This window comes from Podarcis filfolensis (assembly GCF_964270895.1).
Source record: "Podarcis filfolensis genome assembly, chromosome: 12".
NCBI lineage: Eukaryota > Metazoa > Chordata > Lepidosauria > Squamata > Lacertidae > Podarcis > Podarcis filfolensis.
In genome coordinates, this window is record NC_139614.1 from 8,399,588 (window position 1) to 8,421,555 (window position 21,968).

Genomic DNA, 21,968 nt, shown 5'->3' on the forward strand with positions numbered 1-21,968 from the left:
TTGTCACCAATACACAGATAACACCTAAGTCTCTGTTTGTTCTACTTTGTTCTACACCTACCAGGAAGAGGCAGGTGAAGTATTAAACCCGTGCTTGGAGATAGTGATGGATGTTGGCTGAAGAACTGAAAATGAATTCTGCAAAAGCAGAGGTCTGATGTGTTCTAAGGTCTCAAGTCCAGGAGGTTACCTTTTCTGGACAGAGTTGCACTCCCCTGGAACTATTAGATCTGTAGCTTGGGGGCATTCCTGGATCTAGCATTGCCATTGGAGGTTCAGGTGATTTCAGTAGCTAGAAGTGCTTCTTCCAGCTATGTCTAGTTTGCCAGCAATGTCTCCTTTTGGACAGAGATCTTGCCACATACTCCATGCTCTGATAACTTCAAGACTGGATTACTGCTTCTACCTGGGGCTGCCCTTGAAGATGACATGGAAAGTTCTGCTGATCCAAAATATACAACAGCCAGAATACTGGCTGAGGTTCAATTTAGAACTCATATAAAGCAGCTTCACTGGTTGCCTGTTTCCAGGCCCAATTCAAGGTGTTCACATTAGTGTTTCAAGGCCTAAACAACTCAGTCCCTTAAGTATGGTTGAAGGTCTGGTAAGAAATTGAAATGATGATGTTAGCTGACAACCAATGCCAGAATGACTTTACTATCAACAACTGGTTTTCATTTCGCTTTGTTTGTTGTGAATGACCACTGTTCATTTTGTAATTATCACTGCAAATTTCTGCATTTATTTCCTTTTGACTTCACTGTTTACAATCCTCCCAGATAATGTGTATAGGTAATGATTTTCTTGTGACAAAGTAATGACTGCACCTATTAAGATTTTTGCTACTCAAACAGTGGAGAAATGCGAAACAGCTCATACTAATTCCTAATGAAGTTCATAGAGCAACAGGGTTGCCAACTTATGCAGCACCCTTTTAACTCTCCTTTTAACAGCCCCATTCCACCTGTTAATTCCTGCATAGCGAGCTGATGGTAAACGCACAAGAGCTAAAAAAACCTAACAACAACACATGGCTAGGCCAATTTTTTCTGCGGCCAGTTGACAAGACTGTAGAGAAATCTTTTTCAGCATTCCGAAAAACAGAATAGCTAGAAGGTCTAGTTTCTTGCTGTTTGCTCGTAAAATGTGAGTGTTTATAGAAAGAAATGCTATGGATTCTATGCTTAAAAACCATGTTATAATATTAAGTCACTATTTGCAAAATATACACATACCTGAATTAACGCTCCACATGGCAAAAAAGAGGGCCAATTTCTTGTAATCCAAAAAGGAGGATTAAAAGGCATAAATACTGCTGCACAGAACAGCTATATATGCTTCCACAAGGATTGCTGAACAGAATTGGGGAAGGCCTTGACAATATCTGAAGACATCTTGTATTTGCCAAGTCATCTCCTAAAATCATCTGTCTTATCATTGATCTAAACACATCAGCCACCTAAAATTACCCCAGACCAGATTGGTTAACATGTGCACACTTCATGACCTTAGGAGGTCACTGATGCTATGGCAACCTAGTTGAACATAACCAGGCGGAACCCAGTGACATCACTGTGACAGTTTGCATGCAGAATGTGTCATACTAGTTCTTCAGATTATATCCTGAAGTCAACCAATAGCTAGGAATATTGACAACTGCTGTGGTATTCTTTTCTATGTAGTGATTGATGTCACTTTCCCACTTTAAACACATTGCTCATTATTTTGATTTTTAAATATCCTGAACTGGAAACATACATTTATTACAGTTATGTCAAATGATGCTGCAGCTTCACTGGAACAGAGCACAGTGTTCAGGGAGTAGAGAGTCCCCTGCTGTTTTGAGTAAGTGTTCATTTGCTCCCTCAAACAAACAGAAATGTTCTCATTGCAATGTTACCTGATAAAATCAAATAACCAATGTTCATGGACCTTTATTCTCTATCTTAGGTATCTATTCTCCATTACACACTCATCAATTTTAATAACGTAAAGTGATACTAACAATTTTGCAAACACTTTGGGATATGAATTAGCAAAGCTAACATTACTACTTTTATTTCACATTTATTAAGCAGTAACAGAACACATCATTCTTTAAGGAATGGTTCTTCAGTTGGTCGAAAGCACAATTGAAAGTGGATTTATTTACATGCATTTGCAAGAAGTAATGCTGCAAATCCTGCAGCACTCACAAGTAATAAAGATAAAGGGACCCCTGACCGTTAGGTCCAGTCGCGGACGAATCTGGGGTTGCGGTGCTCATCTCGCTTTATTGGCTGAGGGAGCCGGCATACAGCTTCCGGGTCATGTGGCCAGCATGACTAAACCGCTTCTGGCGAACCAGAGCAGCTCACGGAAACGCCGTTTACCTTCCCGCCAGAACGGTACCTATTTATCTACTTGGCACTTTGACGTGCTTTCAAACTGCTAGGTTGGCAGGAGCAGGGATTGAGCAATGGGAGCTCACCCCATCACGGGGATTTGAACCGCCAACCTTCTGATCAGCAAGCCCTAGGCTCCGTGGTTCGTCCCAATAAATTAGTGGGCTTTAGTGTACAAAATGATGTGCTAGAACACTTTAACTTTATTAAGCAGTTGCAAATAATGTTTGTACAGTAGAACAGAGATTTGCAACTTAATTTACATAACAGAAAAATGAATAGAAGTAGGCAAGCAACTCAAAAGATTTCTGGTTTTGCAGTATTTGTAGAGTCTGAGGATTGTATCTCAGCTGACGCTAAGTCTTCCATCCACAAAAAGGAGGAGGAAGAGTTTTTCAGCTCTTGCCCGTTCCCTAGTACACCTCTAGGAAACGGCTTCCCTACCCATTCTGCTGACTGAAAACTTACTGTCAAAATCAGCGACACCATTGGCGATAACCCTAACACTGCAAAGCAGGGGTGGCTAACCCGTGGCCCTTCGGTTGTTGTGGGACTATAACTCCCATCATCCCTGATAACTGGCCATAAAACCAGTATTGGTAGCGGGGAGTAATTAAGTAAATGGTTCTTTAAATGAACATTAATTGTGAAAATGGCAAGACGTACAATCTAGGGAATACATCTGAAGTAACAAGGAAAACTTATTTCAAGTTCCCTTTCCTTATGGCCATCTGTCTCCTGGCAATTAATTTGGGAGATCATGTTACAATTTCCCCCTCAAAATGCATAATACTCCAACTAGACTTGGCTAAACAATTGTATATATGACCTTAAATAGACCAGCACTAAACAGTTTTTATATTGCGATACTACCTTTGAAAGCAGTAACTAGATTATTTGCACCTAAAAAAAAAAAAAAGCTTATTTGAAGCCAGGCCTGCGCTGTTAGATCTACGTATTGCTTACCTTATGAAAAACTGATTGTTTTCATATTGATCTTATTCAGTGAATGGCCATGGTTTCACTATTTTACACATGTTTTCTATACCAATATCATCAATATTTGATTTTATTTGCTTTTACAAAGTATATATATATTAGTGAATATAATATACGAATATTAGTTATTGTTTTGATTGCCTCAATTATTATTCTACTGTGTGTGCTAAATTATTCAGAAAATGTCCATTCACTGAGAATTACTGCTAAGATATTAGAAAAGATACTTGCTTTTCGTAAAATCTTCATAAGGCCTATGCTGACTACGGGAATACTCTTTATTACTGCGCTTTATTACTGTCACATAGCTAATCATGTAAACTCAATTCTCAGATTTTTTGTTGTAAGATTACATGCACAACTGGAATTAAGTATTACCTCCCGCAGTTCACCAATTCTGCGAAGTGCTTTATCCTGACTCTGGCTCAATATTCCCTAAAAACAAACAGAGAAAGATGATTTTTGAAATATTGAATACATAAAAGCTACATGTGAGTAACAATTTCTGCTTTGCATTGCCACTACAAATCAAGCTCCAGTTCAAAAGCTATATTTCCCCTAAAATACAAATCTGAAATGTCTAGACGTAAATTAAGCACGAAGCAGTTTGTACTTCCTTAAACGTAAGGAATTAATTTCCTTATCCCTCCAACATTTCCCTCCTTGGCAATCCTTGCTCCAGTTTAATTTTGTGCTATCTCCTTTAATTCCTGAAGACTGCAAGCTCTGCAAAATATTGTTCCTATTAACCATGTTCCTAAAACAGACAAGCACATTATTGCAATTCTAATTCCCACTTGTCTTTGTCATCACTGTTCTGCCTCTGGTCAGGAGGCTTTTGTGATGGCCATGATCAGTGGCAAAATAATTTTAGGCCAGAAATAACAGCCTTTAGGGGTGCAGGGAATCTAGTTTTAGGCTTATTGGTAGGCTTATTGGAGCTTGACTGAAGGAGACTCCAGGGAAACAGTTACATCAGGGGAAAGGAACACTTCTGTGGATTACATCCATATTTAAAGACTCTCTGTTGCATACTGGGCACAATTTAAAGTTACACCCTTAAAAGTGTCGCCTGGCAAAGAAAAGGCTATAAAAAATGTTCAGGTAATATCCTAAGTCTTTTTTCTTACCTGCAGCTTTTTCTTTTCTCTTTGCACAGCTTGATAGGCAGTGACCAGCTGAAAAGCGTAAAACACAGCTGATAATGAAGAAGTATCTGAAGAAGCGTCTATACAAATTGTTTACTGTGAAACCCAATGTGCTTTCGCCAGGTCATTGAGCTTTATTGTTTCTCACCCCCTATGAAAATGTTCACCACCACATTTTGAATTTACTATACTATAATACAGTGGTACCTCGGGTTAAGTACTTGATTCGTTCCGCAGGTCAGTTCTTAACCTGAAACTGTTCTTAACCTGAGGCACCACTTTAGCTAATGGGGCCTCCCGCTGCTGCCGCGCCGCCGGAGCACAATTTCTGTTCTCATCCTGAAGCAAAGTTCTTAACCCGAGGTACTATTTCTGGGTTAGTGGAGTCTGTAACCTGAAGCGTATGTAACCTGAAGCGTATGTAACCCGAGGTACCACTGTATACATCAAAGCACACTTTAGCCTTAGCTATTGCAGCACAGATATGTGTGTTCCAATTCATGTTATTTTTAAATACAATTCCCAGATAATTGAAATACTTAACTTCTTGTATTAAATATCCTTTGATTATCCAATTTTTTTCGGTTCCCTCTCTTTGTAAATTGCATAATTTTTGTCTTATCATAGTTAATTTTGAGGTTATTAATAGAGCAAAAGTTTGAGAAACTCTTAGATAGTATTTTTAAACCCAAAGAGGAAAGTGAGATAATTACCGCATCATCTGCATAAAGTAATAAAAAAACTGGGATATTGTTTAAACAAGGGAGATTAGTGGTTACATTCTGAAGAAATAATGGGAGGTCAGATAAAAAGAGATCAAATAGGGTAGGGGCCAAGATACAGCCTTGACTAACTCCTCAGTTATTCAGAGTTGGACCTGCAAGTCTACCATCTTTTGAGACTTAACATATATTTGGTTACTGGAGTGTAAACTTCATCAAAGCACACCCTAAACCTGCTTCAGAGGGTTGAGGGACAGGGAGGGCAAAGGAGGCTGCTTGGGGGGGGGTGAAACGCCCTAAATTTCTGTTAACAGATGCTTGTTTCACCTTCAGTTAGTTCTTCCCACATTAGTTTTTCACATGGCTCACTTAAAAACCCAAGTATGTTCCTACCTCTGAGTATTTTCCTCTGTAGCTGCCTAAACTTCGTTCCATCCTGCGCAACCGTTGGAGCAGCTGTTCCTTGGGGAGGCTGTCTACATTTCCAGGCAATTCTTCTGCTTCACTTTCCACATCAGATGGTGGATCAAACGTGGGACCAGGAGAATCAAAGTCCAGTTTGTTCAGGGAATCTCTTGAAGAAGTCCGTACTAAAGACTCTTTAGAAGAGGACCGGAACAAAGTTTCCTTTAAGGGGCTTCGAAACAATGATTCCATCGAAGGAACTCGAATCTGAATCTTCTGTGCAAAAGACTGGACATCACTAGGCTGTAAATACACAAGACACTGCCTGAGTTTCTAGACCACATTTTCTTAACGCACACCAAACAAAACATACTGGCACACATGTAAAGTGTTACACTGCCAGTATAAATTTATTTCCAAAAGTAAATCATTTTCTTTGATGCTTATGAAATACAAGTACTCCATCAGTGTATGACTAAATTTTGATTTATTTATTTATCTAACAAACAGATCATTTCCAGAAGTGGTAAAATATAGTTTATATTGAATTGAGCAAGTTTGATGAGACAGTAAAATATAAGAAGCATAAAAATAATGTATTTCCTAAGACACTATGAGGCTCAGGCATCAAGTTATTTGGCTGCCTCTGCTTTAGTACCAAGACATTACAGACACAAACTAGAAGTTAGTCAATAGCTACAAAATAAAATAAAACATATATTGTATGCTACATACTTGTGGGGAAGATGGTTCACTTTCATTATTATTAGTGCTGGGTGTTGCTTGCTTAGATACATTCTAAAAGTTGGAAAAAAATAAACATTTCAAGAAAAAAATTAGAACACAATGTCCTAAGTAGCAATTTTGCAGTATATAAATAGTACACATGGCAATCTACTTTTTTTTTTTAGTAAATTAGTACTTTTACTTTGCAACTGCTTATTAAGATGCATTCATGCAAATTGAAACAAGCATATTAACCAGAAAGTCTCCCGTAATACAGAACTATAAAGCAATTGTGCTTACATGAATTAGCCCAACATAGAAAAAGTATAGAGAATTTATCATAAGATGTGTTCCTTATAAAGAATCTCAAAAGCTAATTGACAAGCACAGGTCTGGTTCTGATTCTGAGGTCTCCTGAATGACCAGCAAAATCCCTACACAAAAACATTCTACTTCATACAACTTTGGATTATTATCATTCCCTATACAAGTCTTCAGAGATGGCAGGGCAGAACTAAATGGGGGGAAATAAAGTTTGCTGATAACAACATCAGTCTTATATACACAAAAATCCCATTAAAATAACTATGAAGATTAGTACTTACACCTTTTGAATGTTGTAATTTCAACCATTTCTTTGGAAAATGCACTTTTAGGGTGAAAAGATGTTCAAAATAAAGCTATTAATGTGATTGCTCTCAAATCCAAACTTATTTTTCAGAGATTATTACAAGCTGCACAGCATTCTTCAGATATAAAAAGGTTTACTTACTACAATGAACATTTAGCATAAACTATGCAATGTTTTTAGTAGTTCCTATACTACATTTTGCTTAACCATACTAGCCAAGATCCAAAAAACTATTCTAGGTACATCCTAAAATGGCTTTTGGAATTTTTTTCTTTTATTTGACTTCCACCTATCTCACAATTTGCTCTGCAAAGCCTCCTCGGGTTCAACAGTGTGTGATACTAGGCATGGAGGTTATTTACAGAGCACCAGTCCAATGCCCTCTTTTGCTTTAAACTCACTAAGGCCACAGATTTAAAAATATTATATTGTCAGCAAAATAAGCAAAACAAAGAGAAATATATTGGGGATTAGAAGCATATTCATTTTAGACCTCGCAGGTCCTTCATCAGAAGCGCAGTCCTTGGTTATACTGTCTCTACTGTCCTTTTATTATTTAATATTAAACCTTTTCTCCTACTTTCTTGCTTCTTGCCCCGCCCCATTTGTCTTTTTCCAGACAAACTACAAGCTGTAGCCACGGTTTGTTCTTTTATCTGAGTGAGGAAAACAATAAACCTGGGTTTGGATGTGATGCTAAGCCAAACCATGGCTTTGCATAGCACAGCAGAAAGAGGACCACAGGAGGAATGGACATGCTGCAATTTCTGCTATAAATACTCACATGCTCACACAATCATGCTCAGCCAATGGTCTGGCTTAGTGTTAAGTGTGAACTAGCCAATGGGAGCAATCCAGTAGGTTGGTCTCCTATCCAAGACTAACAAAAATGAAAGACAGCTTTTATCCCTAAGATCTGAGAGAAGTATCTGCCTGGAACCACAACACTAAAATCAGAAATAAGCTTATGCCTGCTCTTCAAAAAGGATTAACCCACATTTTAGCATTGTTAAGACTATAACAGATAAGCTTGTGGTGCTACCTTTTATTATCGGAGAAGCAAATTTTGTCTCCAGTCTTAGTGCTGTGGGATCACAGCACCAAGATCAGAAATAAGCTCCTGCTTGCTCCCACAGCTTGGATTTTGGATCGCTGGATCACATAACATCAGGTAATTGACAGATGGGCAGCCTCTGCCTTCTGTCATTGTGGTCAGCTGAGGGTGAACTGGTTCTGGATTCGGCCTGCCAGCTGGATCATCTTCCTTGTCCCTGCCTTATCGTGGTGTGTTCTCAAAAAGTGCCAGGGGGATTCTATTATTCAACACTAATTCAAAACTTACCCAGAACATAAAGCAATGAGCAACTCACTGAGGTGTAATCAATGCTACCCGCTTGCTTCAGGACTTTTGTGCATAAACAATGGCATTCTCATACTGAATCAGTCTGCCCTAAACCAGCTTACTAGTAGATTTGCAAAGGCGACAACAGAGGGGAAGTAAGTGCCACTCCAAACTAGTAGCTCATCTCATCACCAACCACTGCTGGACCCATGTGATTACTTAAAGGTACTTCTCACATACAAATTGTAACTCAATTGAACTGGAAATTAAAATAAAGCCATAATCCTAAACATGCTTACTTAAACAACTCTGTCAAATATAATGGGACTTACATCAGAGAAAATCCATTTAGGTTGGGATAATTATGTAATTTATTTAAGAAATCTAAATATGTGGAACACACACCCCGTCTGCATGAACTTTGCTTCCTCTGTGCCCCAGCCAATACTTGTTTCCAGTGCTATCTAGGCTGCATAGTTAATTTAGTCCCAGATAGATGAAAGAACTTTAATACAAAAAGGAGCTTACAGATTTCATAGTATCAATCGATGTCCCTGGGAGAACGTAATACAGGATCTACTTACAATTATAAACATTTTTAAAAAAAATAAATTAAACTGTCTGCTGCAGGTGACACCAGCTCAACAATGAAAAGGAAAAGCAACCTATGGGAAACATTTCTCCTCTATTATATATACTTCATTCCAACAGTATGCAAATACTGTGGATGATATGTCCAAATGCCATCATAGTGCATTCTTTTAAGCAATTTGAAGTTAAGTTATAAGAAGGCAAGCTGGCCTGAAATACCAAACCTAATTTTGGCCTCATCTGCTTGTTCTAATTGTATGGGGCACCAACTGAAGATGGTGACATAAGGATCGCGGTGGAATGATTAATTTCCAAGGGACGTTTCTATTCTCAGTCACCCATCATTTCTAACAGGGTCAAAAAAGAAAATGGAACAAATTAGCAAAAGGAACCCTTTGTACATCAGGGAGCAACAATTCCATTTCTCATGTTCTTACTCTTCATCCTCCTGCTTGTCCTCATTCTGTAACCTCTCTTTGAGCAAGTGCAAAACATTATTCTTCACAGAACTAGAAAATAATTGTTCCTCAATACTCTCAAGGATACCAGGCAAAAAAAATTTTTTTAAGATCAGGTCTGTTACTATAAAGAAAAAGGAGATGGCAAAGCTTTTTTTAAAAATTAAAAGAACCACACACTAAAATTATCACCCATACTACAAAGGTATTTTGTGATTAATGCCTGAAAGCAAAGCAAAGTTAATTTATATGTTAAATTAAGCCGATATTATCATATAACTTGGTTTGCTTAACTCTTGATTAAGCAAAAATATGCCCTGAATTTTAGTGCAGGGTTAGCAATACGGCACTCAGTATGCTTTAGTGAGACTATAAACCAAAAGAAGCGCTGGTTTCTCCCTATAATAGCCTCTTGTCCATGTCAGGGTGTCACTATGAGGGACAGAATAGGGGCAGGGACTCACCACACTTTCACTCTGTGGCTTATGTCGTTTGGTGGGATCCAAAGCAAAGACAGTATACTCAGAAAGAAAAGCAGGCTCTGATATCATCCCAGCTAGCAGCTGTGTCATTCATTGCAAAAAGCAAGGAAATGAAAAATAAAACATGGTAATAAGGTAAAGGGAAGGAACACAAAAGCATGTTGCAGTTTGAATTCAGAAATGTTTGTGCATAATGCTTACAAAAACTGCAAAAGTATGTATCACTAGCACCAAGGAAAGTTATTGAGTAGGACACACTGAAAGTGGAACAGAGCACTCAAACCAGCCAAGATGTATGCATGTATACAGACATGAGAGAATAAACAACAGAAACTGATAAGCCTTATTTTAGAGTTTTTAAAATGAAAATAATTGTGTATTGTCAAGTATCATCTGCATATTTAAGCATCATCTACATATATGCGCATGGTCACAATATTTACAAGTCAATACTTAACGGGGAAATAGCTTTGGATGAGCGACTACCACAGCAATAGTCTAAATTATGATTCCAAGAATTCACTAATTATCATCCTTGTTTTAGGAAGGTATGACGAGCAAAGATCTACTTTTTAACATGCACTACCCAACATATTTTATTCCCCTCCAAATTATTTAAATGAATGATGACAGCAGTATAAGCATACACATATCAAAATACAGCAGAGAAAAGAAGGGAAAGCCTCACATGACATTATAATCGCAGGATTTTTCCTTTACTTTTCTAAACTAGTAAAGTAAGTTGTAAACAAACCTTTCAACTATAATATACACAATAACTCAGGAATTATTTTAAAAGTGCATGACAATCGTATAAGCCTGTAAACTAGCTTTGAACAACCTGGTGCACTCCAGATGTGAACTACAACTCGTGCCAGCCTCAGACAGCACATCTGCGCAAGGCATCCGAAGAGCACCAGGTTGGCAAAGGCTATTCTAAACTACTGTGGCTATAAGCATTAACGCTGAATGCACTAACAGATTGTGTGTAATCATGCTGAATACTAAATTCAGGCTGACCCCTGCTCTGTGCATTATTCGCCAAAAGAAATAATATGTCAAGAAGAATAGTGGGTTGCAGAAAAGATGGCAATGCGTCATCTGCCAAATTAATACAAACTTAACTAAAGTCTGCTTGCCAACTTAATCTGATGGTATCAGACTGCTAGTCACAAAACTGATAAACCGACTCTACTCTAACTAGCAAAAGCTGTCCTTTGCTCTATTCCCTAATAATTATTCAAAAACAAGTGTATGAAAGTAAGGTTTGGCAACTTGACTGTCACTCTACAAATGAACAGGAATAAAGGCAGGATAAACAGCAGCCCATGTAAGAAATGAGGATTCTTCCTCAAACGTACACACACTGATCAATCCTGAATCTCCCCTATTCTGTTGCACCCTCCCCTCCAGTGGAGGGCTGTAAAGAAAAGAGAATTGGGTAAAAATTGATTTGCTCCCTTGTTTCAACATCCTGCTCTGTCCCTCCTCTCTAACTCCTCTAAATGTGAAAACATGACTAAGGAAATGTGCAACAGCAAGTGGATCACACCCCTGCACACGCCATTCTTTCCCAGCTTCCATCCTGGCCTCTAAGAAACAGTGTTAATGAAAAATGACTTTCTCTCCTTTTCACAAGAAATTATTTGTTCAATGGTAAGTAATAAAAAGTCCATAACAGAATTAGTTAATTTCCTTCAGAGTGGTGTGCAATACAGACAGAAATGATAAATATGTACTTGGAATAGTCATCCTCTTGAACAAACTAACGATACAAAATTAAACAGAACACAAGCCCCAGATTGTTTTAGGAGCCCCTATACTTCAACCCCTTAACAGTGCAATCCTATTCTCAAGTTTGGGTGCTCATCATCTTGCATTATGTCTCTTCTTCATTCCTGCAGCACATGGGGGTTGACTAGATGACCCTTGAGGTCCTTTCCAACTCTACAATCCTACGATTCTATGATTTGTGTGATAGACTTACCCTTTGACGAATATATTGCAATTTTCGAATACATGCAATTTTCTTAATGTTTCATTGATTTTTGCTGTACTATTTCAGCTTTTCTCATGGTTGATTATTTTGGGGTGCACCCTTTTTCAGGCAACAGGTTTCCACTTACCTCTCTGTTGGGAGTTAAAGTGCCTTCATCATTTTGCTCTTCAAGTGAAGATGTTCTACTCCTGGGAGTCGATGGTGAAGATGCAGAGGATCCCTGCAAAAGAAGCAACAGAAATGAAGAACTGCTAGTCCCTACACACAAGCAATCTGACCATATGCAGTGTTACATGCACCCATTAGCTGGGGTACCTGCCACCAAGTTGCAATAACAAGGATTTCAAGATTGTAGGCCATAACCCTGAAACTGAAAAAAAATAATGCCAAACAGACCAAAACTAACTGATCAGCAATTTCATTCAAGAGCAACACAGCGAGTAACAATCTAGATGTATGGGCTGGTCACCACCCATCCTGTCAAATAATGCCTATGTACCCGCCTATGCTTTAAATTTTCGTTGGAAGCCTTTCTTCAGATGCCCATGGCTTCGGAGGCAAAGTGAATGGCAATCAGGGACAGGGCCTTCTTGGATTCTGCTTCTGGAATTCTCTCCCCATGATGTAATTTTGGCACCAAGAAAAATGCTTTCACTTTTCTAAAACCTTTCAAAAATCAGTTAATGCTATTTTAATCTGCCATCATTATCTCCTGCAGCTACACTGTTTTATTCTATATTGTTCTGCTTGTGTTTTTTCTTTTTATTCAGTCACAAGAGGACTGCTAAAACATGGGGCAGAAATTTACTAAAGAAACACAACATGCAGCAGAATAAAGTGGTTATGCGTTATGCTCGTAGAACTGACTGTACCAGTTCAGACAGCAAGTGGTGATCACATTTTAAATACAACCCTACATGAAAAAACTCCCTACAAATCAGTACAGTAGCAAAAAGGCCAACACAAATCTCTTCCCGATGAGCTAATCTTCAAGATTGTGGATGAGATTAATCTTTAAGATATGGACATGAATTCAAAAATAGTATTCTCCACCAGAAACTGATGCAATTCTGTAATCCAGGCTCCCATCTCAGCACTTTAAACACTTCATTATTCTGCATATATAGACCATGTAGTATGCTGCTTAATATTGCAATGAACGTTCAATGAACACAAAAACCTAATTAGTACAGATTTGCTCATAACACCCTGTACCAAGTTTAGATGTACAGTACAAGAAAGCCACACCGACTACAACTCACCAGTGTTCAAATTACAGAAGGGGAGATTTCCTCACCTTTTGGTTACAACCTCTTAACTACTTGAAGGGGGGTTGTGATTTGATGAGAATTCAGGGGTGTCAGGAGCTGAAGCTTGTAGAGTTCAGAGTCCTCTCCCTCCCTCCCACCCCTCAAAATAAAGTGATAACTGAGAATTACAGATCACTTGGGGTAAATGCTCATGTAACCATCCAATACCAACAGCCCCTTGAGTTCATCATATTCTGCAATTCTATAGAGAAAAGGTGACATAATGGAAGACGATACACTATAAGCACACCCATATTTACTCTTTTATGCCTTTGAACTTAATCATGTGAAACATGTCAATCTGCTCCACAAAATCAGTTACAGTTCTGCATATCCTGCTCCACCTTTGCCAGATTCCCAGCAGGGATTGCAGCAACCGGCTCTGCCTCTTTCAAGCACTCACCGCTCCTGCCACCAGAGATTATATCAAAAGACATCCTCCGCAATTGTCTATGTAAAAAGAAATTTCTGTGCATTGGATGTTCTGTCTTTGAAGGGCTTGGGGCTGGAACGAACTCTTTGTACAGCAAAGAGCTAACAGAATGAAATATAGTGCTACTAGCAAGCTCTGATTTTTAAAATGAAAAAAGAAAAGAAGGTGCAGACAGTGGATGTGCTGCATTTGGTCTTTTAAGGCATGGATTAGGCACAATTATAATTATAACCAACAGGGCTTTATATACAGAGTTGAGGGAATTGGGTATGTTTAGCCAGGTGAAGAGAAGATTGACAGGAGACTGAATAACCATCTTCAACTATCTAAAGGGCTGTCACACAGAGGACGGAGAAAGCTTGTCTTCTCCTGCTCTGGAGGCTAGGACCCGAACCAATGATGTCAAGTTACAACAAGGGAAATTCCAAGTCAACATCAGGAAGAACTTTCTGACAGTAAGAGCTGTTTGACAGTGGAACAGACTCCCACCAGAGGTGGTAGACTCTCCTTCCTTGGAGGTTTTTAAGCAGCAGTTGGATGGCCTACTATCTAGTCGAGATTCCTGCATTGCAGAGGGTTGGACTAGATGACCCTTGGGGTCCTTTCCAACTTTACAATTCTATGATTCTCTCTCTCTCTCTCTCTCTCACACACACACACACAGAGATGTATGTCTATACAGATGCTATATGTATATGAATTTGTGTGTGTGTGTGTGTGTGTGTGTGTCTGTAGGTCTTTGTGTGTGCATATTTGTGTGTGAATGTACATACATACACACACACAAATACGCACACAGAGAGAAAGACAGACACACCCCTTACTACCTGTCAAGTCCAGGCTATAATCCTAAGTAGTATATTCAGGTCCCCCCTGTACCTTGGGGGGGGGGGGGAAGACGGCCCCTAACCAAAACCGCTGGGATTGCTCAATGGGTAGAGGATGAGGCTTTTAATCTCAGGGCCGTGGGTTCGAGCGCCATGTTGGGCATGATGATCCCTCCATCACAGGGGGTTGGACTAGATGACCCTTGGGGTCCCTTCCAACACTTCTAAATCTTTCCACCACCACCACGCCGGTGCCAGGGACGTTATCAGCTCGGGGTTGGTCACGGAGGCTGCTGTCCTGTGTATGCCGCACCTGCGTGGAAGGAAGTACGGCTGCCCGCACCCAGCGAGGCGAGCGCAGGATCAGGCTGCAGCGGTGAGACAGCCCTCCTCCTCACGCACACAAGCAAACAAATGTTCATGTAACCATCCAACACCATCAGTTTATCTTATTCTGCAATTATTTTTTTTTTTTTAATTTAAAGCCAGACAGCACCCGCGGGGTATCGAACTGCCGTTAAGCAATGGGTGAATCTGCAAAGATCGCTCCAAAGTAACCGCTAGGCTAAGCTGGCCCCCTATTCTGCAATTCTATAGAGAAAATGTGACATAATAGGAGAGGGTACACTATAAGCCCACCGATATTTACTCTTTTATGTCTTTGGGGTTTTTTGGGGTTTTTTTTTAAAATAATTTTTATTAACTGGCCAATCACATCAAATTAAATCACATCACATAAATTCCAAATTACAAAGCCAAATTTTTAAATTTTGTTGGGGGAACCCATACTTCAAGATCCAAAGGGGGATTCAGATCATCTTCTTACTACTGCGTTAATGTCCAAATCAGTCCCAATCAGTCCAAACAAAATTCATAATTCTATCCAGTCTTATCTTGGCGTTTCCACATCATATCTTGTTCATATAATTTCTATTTTTCCTTTACGATCTCTTCTGTTAGTCTTACTCTTTTATGTCTTTGAACTTAACCATGTGGGCAATCTGCTCCACAAACCAGTTACAGTTCTGCATATCCTGCTGCAAACAAACCAACAAGCACGTCGCGGCCCCCGCCTCCCTCAGGAGCCTCAAAGGCAGCGGAGGTCGGGAGGGGGCGGGGAGCGCGCGCCCGCTTGACGTCAGGGGCACGCGGCGGGGCGGGGGGGGGGAGAAAGAGAGACCCTCTCAGGGCGCGAAGGCGAGCCACGCAAGGCCGCTGCGGCCGCACCCGCCTCACCTGGGCCAGGCCGGAGCCTCGGCCGCCGGGACTCCGCGTCGCCGCCGCCGCCGCCGGCGCCAGCCGCTCCTCGCTCATCTTCTGCTTCAGCTTCTTGAACATGGCAGCGCGGGAAGAAGAGCTCTCGGCCGGGCTGAGGCGAAAGGCGAGGGCGCTCGGCCTCTTCCAGGGCCCAGGTGGGGTCGGCCGAGGCCGGTAACGTCTTTCCCCCTCAGGTTTACCTCACGGCGGCGCGAGGTGGCGGAGGAGGAGGAGGAGGAGGAGGGGCGTAATGGCCGCTGACGCCGCTTTCGTTGACCCCTCCTGCCCACCCCCGCCCCTTCGCCGGGCTCCCTCCTCGCTCCGGCGGCAGGTGAGTAAGCAGGGCCAGCACGCATGCGCGGCCGACGTGGTTCCGAAAGCGTAATGCGGAGGGGGGTGGTGGAAAGGGATGGAGTGGCTACGGCGAAGGGCGAGGCCCAAATTTCCTCCGGACGACGTGACGGTTCGATTCGCCTCGGCCGCCGAAAGCTTTGGCAGCTCGGAAGTGTAATTCCAGCAGGTGGAATGGGGCCTGATCCGGACTTTTCCTTACGCCCGCTTTCTTTCGCCTGATGCATGGAGGGGGGGTGCTCAGCGCCTGCCATCATGCAGGACAAAGTGATTGTGAACAGTGGCACATGGCTTGGAAAGAGAAAGGAGTTTGTGAGAATGCATTTGGTGTGGGGTGTTTGGGAGACCGGCAGCCAAACCTAACAGACGCATATTCTTTCTTTTTTTTTAATAATTTTTATTAACTGGCCAATCACATCAAATTATTTTTTTTATTTTTATTATTTCTTTTTATTAAGTTTCACTTAAATAGCCAAAAGGAAAAAACAAATCAACCGTTACAAAAAATATATATCCAAACATAACATAAAAATAACACCAGTTTCCGTTACAGTTCTTTGTCTTCACACTTAAATCTTTATATCTTTAAATGCTTAAATCATTCCTCTACACACCTATTGACCTCCATCCCTCCCGATTTCAGGCTTCTTAGTATAAATAATTTCTTTCTCCTGCAGCTGATAATTGTTATTGATTTACACATCGTAAGATCTATCAATCACATCAAATTAAATCACATCACATAAATTACAAATTACAAAGCCACATTTTTAAATTTTGTTGGGGGAACCCATACTTCAAGATCCAAAGGGGGATTCAGATCATCTTCTTATTACTGCGTTAATGTCCCAATCAGTCCAAACAAAATTCATAATTCTATCCAGTCTTATCTTGGTGTTTCCACATCATATCTTGTTCATATAATTTCTATTTTTCCTTTACGATCTCTTCTGTTAGTCTCCTTAAGCCGATAAGCAAAATAATAATCCTGTGTGGATTTCCCGTTCCTCCACTAAGTCCAGATGGTTTCCATATATCTCCTTCGTAGATAACATCGCTCTTTCCATCATAAATTTGGCATTTGTTGCTCTTAAGTCCCACCGAGAAGTTGATCCACGATATGTAAACAACTCTATTTCTCTCTTTCTCCTCCCAGACCCAAGAACTCCAACAATGCCTTCCAAAATGGCGACGGCATTTTTAACTGCGTCATTCCAAAACTCTTAGCTTTCCAGCTTCATCTTGAAACATTGCTTTGGTTCGAAAGTTTATCTCCACACAGCCTTAAATCCACAGCTTAAATCCTTAGTTTCTGACTCATTAGGGGAGGGGATTCTTGTTAAATCACATAAGAAAAAGGAAGGCAGGTTTTTCCCCCCCTCCCCCTTCAGTCATATCGTATCTTGACGTATCTTCTCATATTTTTTTCTTGTCTTGTCATCAGAGATCTCTTCTGTCAGCAGTCTTTACTCCCCTTTTTCCTTGAAGCATGTGCAATTTATCTCGTCCAAATTGTTTCTTTTGAAGATGCTTGCAACTAGCGGCGCGAATCAGGGACGGCGTCCAGGAGTGCCGGAATCCCACAGGAGGGCTTTGTGCCTACTGCCCCCACCCCCACAAATTCGGGGGTGGTATAGGGCACAGCAGGCAAGGGCCGTCCCCCCCACAATCCTGGGGGGGTTAAGGAGGCTAATTACCCCCATCATAGCCTCCAAATTACCTCGTGTGGGTCGGAGAGATGTTATTGTCAGCTATCTTCCGATGCGCCACCTAGTGGCCCCCCAAACCTAACAGACGCATATTCTTGCTGGTTAGCATGACAAAGGGGCTAAGTCCATGTGTAGGGAAGTTGTTAATGCTTTCCTGTGTTTAATGCTGGAAGCCACCCAGAGTGGCAGAGGCAACCCATTCAGATGGGCGGCATACAAATAAATACTTACTATTGTTGTTGTTGTTGTTGTTGTTGTTGTTGTTGTTGTTATTCTCAGATCATAGGCAAGGCAATTGGTAGAGAGGGATCTAAGGTAAAGGTAAAGGGACCCCTGACTGTTACGTCCAGTTGTGAATGACTCTGGGGTTGCGGCGCTCATCTCGCTTTACTGGCCGAGGGAGCCGGCATTTGTCCGCAGACACTTTTTCCAGGTCATTTGGCCAGCATGACTAAGCCGCTTCTGGCGAACCAGAGCAGTGCACGGAAACGCCGTTTACCTTCCCCTATTTATCTACTTGCACTTTGACGTGCTTTCGAACTGCTAGGTTGGCAGGAGCAGGGACCAAGCAATGGGAGCTCACCCCGTCGTGGGGATTCGAACCACCAACCTTCTGATTGGCAAGCCCTAGGCTCTGTGGTTTAGACCACAGCGCCACCCACATACCTAGAGAGGGATCTGCGTGATGCCATTTCCTCAAAGGAGCATATTTTACTTCCCATTCCTCTCAGTGTTCAAAATTCCAGACCCTCCAAGTGTCTCTATTTTCCAGGGACGGCCCTGATTTATAGAAACCGTCCGGGTTTCTGATTTGATCCCGGAATGTCACGCTTTTTCTTATGATGTCCCTATTTTCATTGGAGAAATGTTGGAAGGTATGGAGTTATCTGACTCCTGAGCCGTCTGAAGGCAATCCTGTATAGGGAAGGTTTTTAAATGTTTTATTATGTTATTGTATATGTTGGAAGCTGCCCAGAGTGGCTGGGTCAACCCAGTAATATGTGTGGGGTATAAATAATAAAATTACCATTATGGAATGGGATGTCCCTATTTTCATTGGATAAATGTTGGAGGGTATGAAATACTCCAGGTGTGTTTTGCAACTGTGAATGCAACCAAATGGAGATGTCCTGTTGCCTGACATCTCCACCATTTGGCTGGTTTGCAGGAAAGTTTTCTGCTTCCATGCCACCAGCACACACTGATTCCCAGACTGTTTGCGGGCCGGATTTAGAAGGCGATTGGGCCAGATTTGGCCCCCAGGCCTTAGTTTGCCTACCCATGAAGTAATAGAAACACTTAACTAACTGACCAATCATGTTGGTTCTGTCCCTCCCCCCAAAAAAAATTCCTGCCTATGCCCAGCCTTATTGTGATTTGCCTTTGTATGAAGGATTCTCCTTGTACATGTTTGTTAGAATTTCTAATCTACATGGTGAATGTGAGCACAGAAAAAGGGACAACAGTTGCTTCAGAGTCAAAATGGACAGGTATGCTCATGCCCTCTTCAGAAAGAACCCAACCAGGTATTCTCATGCAGTTTTAGCAGCTGCATTAGAGAAGCTGCAACCGTGCATGCAAGACTACACACGTTTTGCCTAGAAGGCAGTTTGATGGGATTGCCACACACACAACATTTACAGGAAAGTGCACAGTACACATGCAGCTACTTGATATATTGTGGAGTTTGCTCCACCCTGTGTAAATGTAACTGGTAGCTGTGGCCAGTCCTGACACCAAGTCATTTATAGTGTGTACTTGAGCTATAAGTATGTACGTAAGTGCAACATTTGTTTAATGAGCAATGTAAGGAGCAGTCCTTAAACCAAGGATGGGGACGTTGTGGTCCTCCAGATGTTGTTAGGCTCTGGCTTGCATCATCCCTGTCCAACATCTGGAGAGCCAGCCACAGATTCCCCTTCCATGCATTAAATATTTACAGTTAAGTGGCAGTAAGGAAAGAGAAATATTGTCATACATAGCCTAAAAACAACTGTGTAAGTGACTTCAGGTAACACAGACCAGTTTTGTTTTTAAAATAAAGTAAGACTGTCAAGCAACCTGAAAGATCTTTTTCTTTTTATCCTCTGAAATGTTTGCTCAGTCTGAGCAGATCCTGACTCTCCAATTTAGAAGCAGGAATTCTGCCATAATCCCTTCAAGCCAGAACACCAGATTGTACAAGTATTGCACAATAAATTAGACTTCATGGTGTTGTTTTTCTTCTCCATCCTCATCACTGGAGCTTTCTGTACATTATTCATTTCATTCCAAAGCTAATTTCCTCATACAAAATATATACGGTATCTCTCAATAAGTTTACATTTGTGTACTGCAGATTCAAAGGCTTCAAACATGCAAAGATTTAATGCCATCTCTAGGTGAATAGCTAAGCTGCAAATGGAATTTTCTTTAGAATAACACTACAAGAAACACTTCTTCCGTCACTTTTCTAGCAAGTAGCTTTTAAAAACAATATATAGAAGGCCTTCTGCCAGCCTTAATCTGATACTGAAATATTGGGTGACAGCTTTCTGAGTCAAGAGATTCCCTGGGAAAGTGGCATATATTATTCATGCAATTCTCAGTATAGCTTTTCAGATGCACGGTTACAATGACCCATGGGAAAGGTATAGATTTGACAGCAACTCATCCTTCAGCAACCAGTCGAACACAAATAGGAGCAAGCTGAAAAAATGAGCAGCATTCCCAAATAAAACCGTTCTTCATGCTAAGAAATCAATCTGAAATATAATCCTCCTTTAAAAAGGATCCTCAGGTATGGAGGCCACACATTTCAGTAGATGAGCCTGTTCTCTTTTGGGGACAATTTTACAAGACACACTTATCTAATTCTATTAAATTATAGCAATTACAAAAACTAAAAAGGGGTGCATTTCTCCATCTAGTTTTGGAACTGTGGCCGTTTGTGAAAGGTTAATAGCTTTGGGAAGATCTTTAGACCAGTGGCAGAACATCTGCCTTCTTATAGAAGATCTTTGGTTCAGTTCCCAGGACCTCACAAGGTTGGGAGAAACTGCTGTCTGTTTCCAGTCAGTGTAGGCAATTCTGAACTAGATGGAACAAAATTCTGACTTTGAATCAGGCAGCTGCTTATATTTCTCCTGGCATTTTTGCATCTCTGTAGAGTTCTTACTGCTGTAGTGTTAGGTCAGGCATAGGCAAACTCGGCCCTCCAGATGTTTTGGGACTACAATTCCCATCATCCCTGACCACTGGTCCTGTTAGCTAGGGATGATGGGAGTTGTAGTCCCAAAACATCTGGAGGGCTGAGTTTGCCTATGCCTGTGTTAGCTTCTGATCAGGTCCTTAGAAGTGAGTAGCTTTGTTTTTGTTTTTACAATTAAAGGGTTTTCTTTTTCTTTTTGTGTGCTCAAGGTTATAGGACTGGTGCTGTTAGTGACAATGACCACTAGATGGCACTGTGTGAGTAGAACATTGGTGTTTTCAGCAATGATTCAGCTTCGGCTTCATCTGATCGATGGAGTCTTTTGTAAATTAGAAAGACTTCGCTTCTTGGTATGTTTGCTGCAGCATATGATCCTTCATATAATAAATAAAGGCAAGATGCCTGCATTGCAGAGGGTTAGACTAGATGACTCTTAGGGTACCTTCCAACTCCACCATTCTATGACCATCATGGTCATATCGACTGCAGAAAAAAAATATATACACGCTAATGCAATATTTAAAGAAACGTACCTCAGCTGCAGAGACAGAGACATCACCTTGCCAACAAAGGCCCGTATAGTTAAAGCCATGGTTTTCCCGGTAGTGATGTATGGAAGTGAGAGCTGGACCATAAAAAAGGCTGATCGCTGAAGAATCGATGCTTTTGAATTCAGGTGCTGGAGGAGACTCTTGAGAGTCCCATGGACTGCAAGAAGATCAAACCCATCCATTCTTAAGGAAATCAGCCCTGAGTGCTCACTGGAAGGACAGATCGTGAAGCTGAGGCTCCAATACTTTGGTCACCTCATGAGAAGAGAAGACTCCCTGGGAAAGACCCTGGTGTTGGGAAAGATGGAGGGCATAAGGAGAAGAGGACGACAGAGGACGAGATGGTTGGACAGTGTTCTTGAAGCTACCAGCATGAGTTTGACCAAACTGCGGGAGGCAGTGGAAGACAGGAGTGCCTGGCGTTCTCTGGTCCATGGGGTCACGAAGAGTCGG

At 41.1% G+C, this 21,968-nt stretch overlaps 1 protein-coding gene and 1 long non-coding RNA gene across 7 annotated transcripts in view; one reads left to right on the forward strand and one right to left on the reverse strand.

Moving 5' to 3' along the window:
* Positions 1-16,198, reverse strand: part of GOLGA4 (golgin A4) — a 56,162-nt gene extending 39,964 nt beyond the window's left edge. For 2 of the 6 annotated variants that reach the window (XM_083577534.1, XM_083577533.1), the window contains exons 1-7: positions 15,694-16,068; positions 12,015-12,107; positions 9,871-9,969; positions 6,394-6,456; positions 5,647-5,961; positions 4,514-4,561; positions 3,762-3,818 (exon numbers count right to left, since the gene is read on the reverse strand). In XM_083577534.1, the coding sequence (XP_083433660.1) occupies positions 3,762-3,818; positions 4,514-4,561; positions 5,647-5,961; positions 6,394-6,456; positions 9,871-9,969; positions 12,015-12,107; positions 15,694-15,795 (777 nt within the window). In that variant the 5' untranslated portion in view covers positions 15,796-16,068. Of the gene's footprint in view, positions 1-1,235; positions 1,366-3,761; positions 3,819-4,513; positions 4,562-5,646; positions 5,962-6,393; positions 6,457-9,870; positions 9,970-12,014; positions 12,108-15,693 lie in introns of those variants that run through there. The other 4 variants (XM_083577536.1, XM_083577535.1, XM_083577537.1 and 1 more) reach the window with 4 other exon arrangements.
* On the forward strand, positions 1,709-5,796 carry LOC310745579. The gene is made up of 4 exons (XR_014540170.1): positions 1,709-1,845; positions 3,717-3,874; positions 4,543-4,654; positions 5,669-5,796. It is a non-coding gene; the product is annotated as an uncharacterized lncRNA (long non-coding RNA).
* Positions 16,199-21,968: the final 5,770 nt, after the last annotated feature.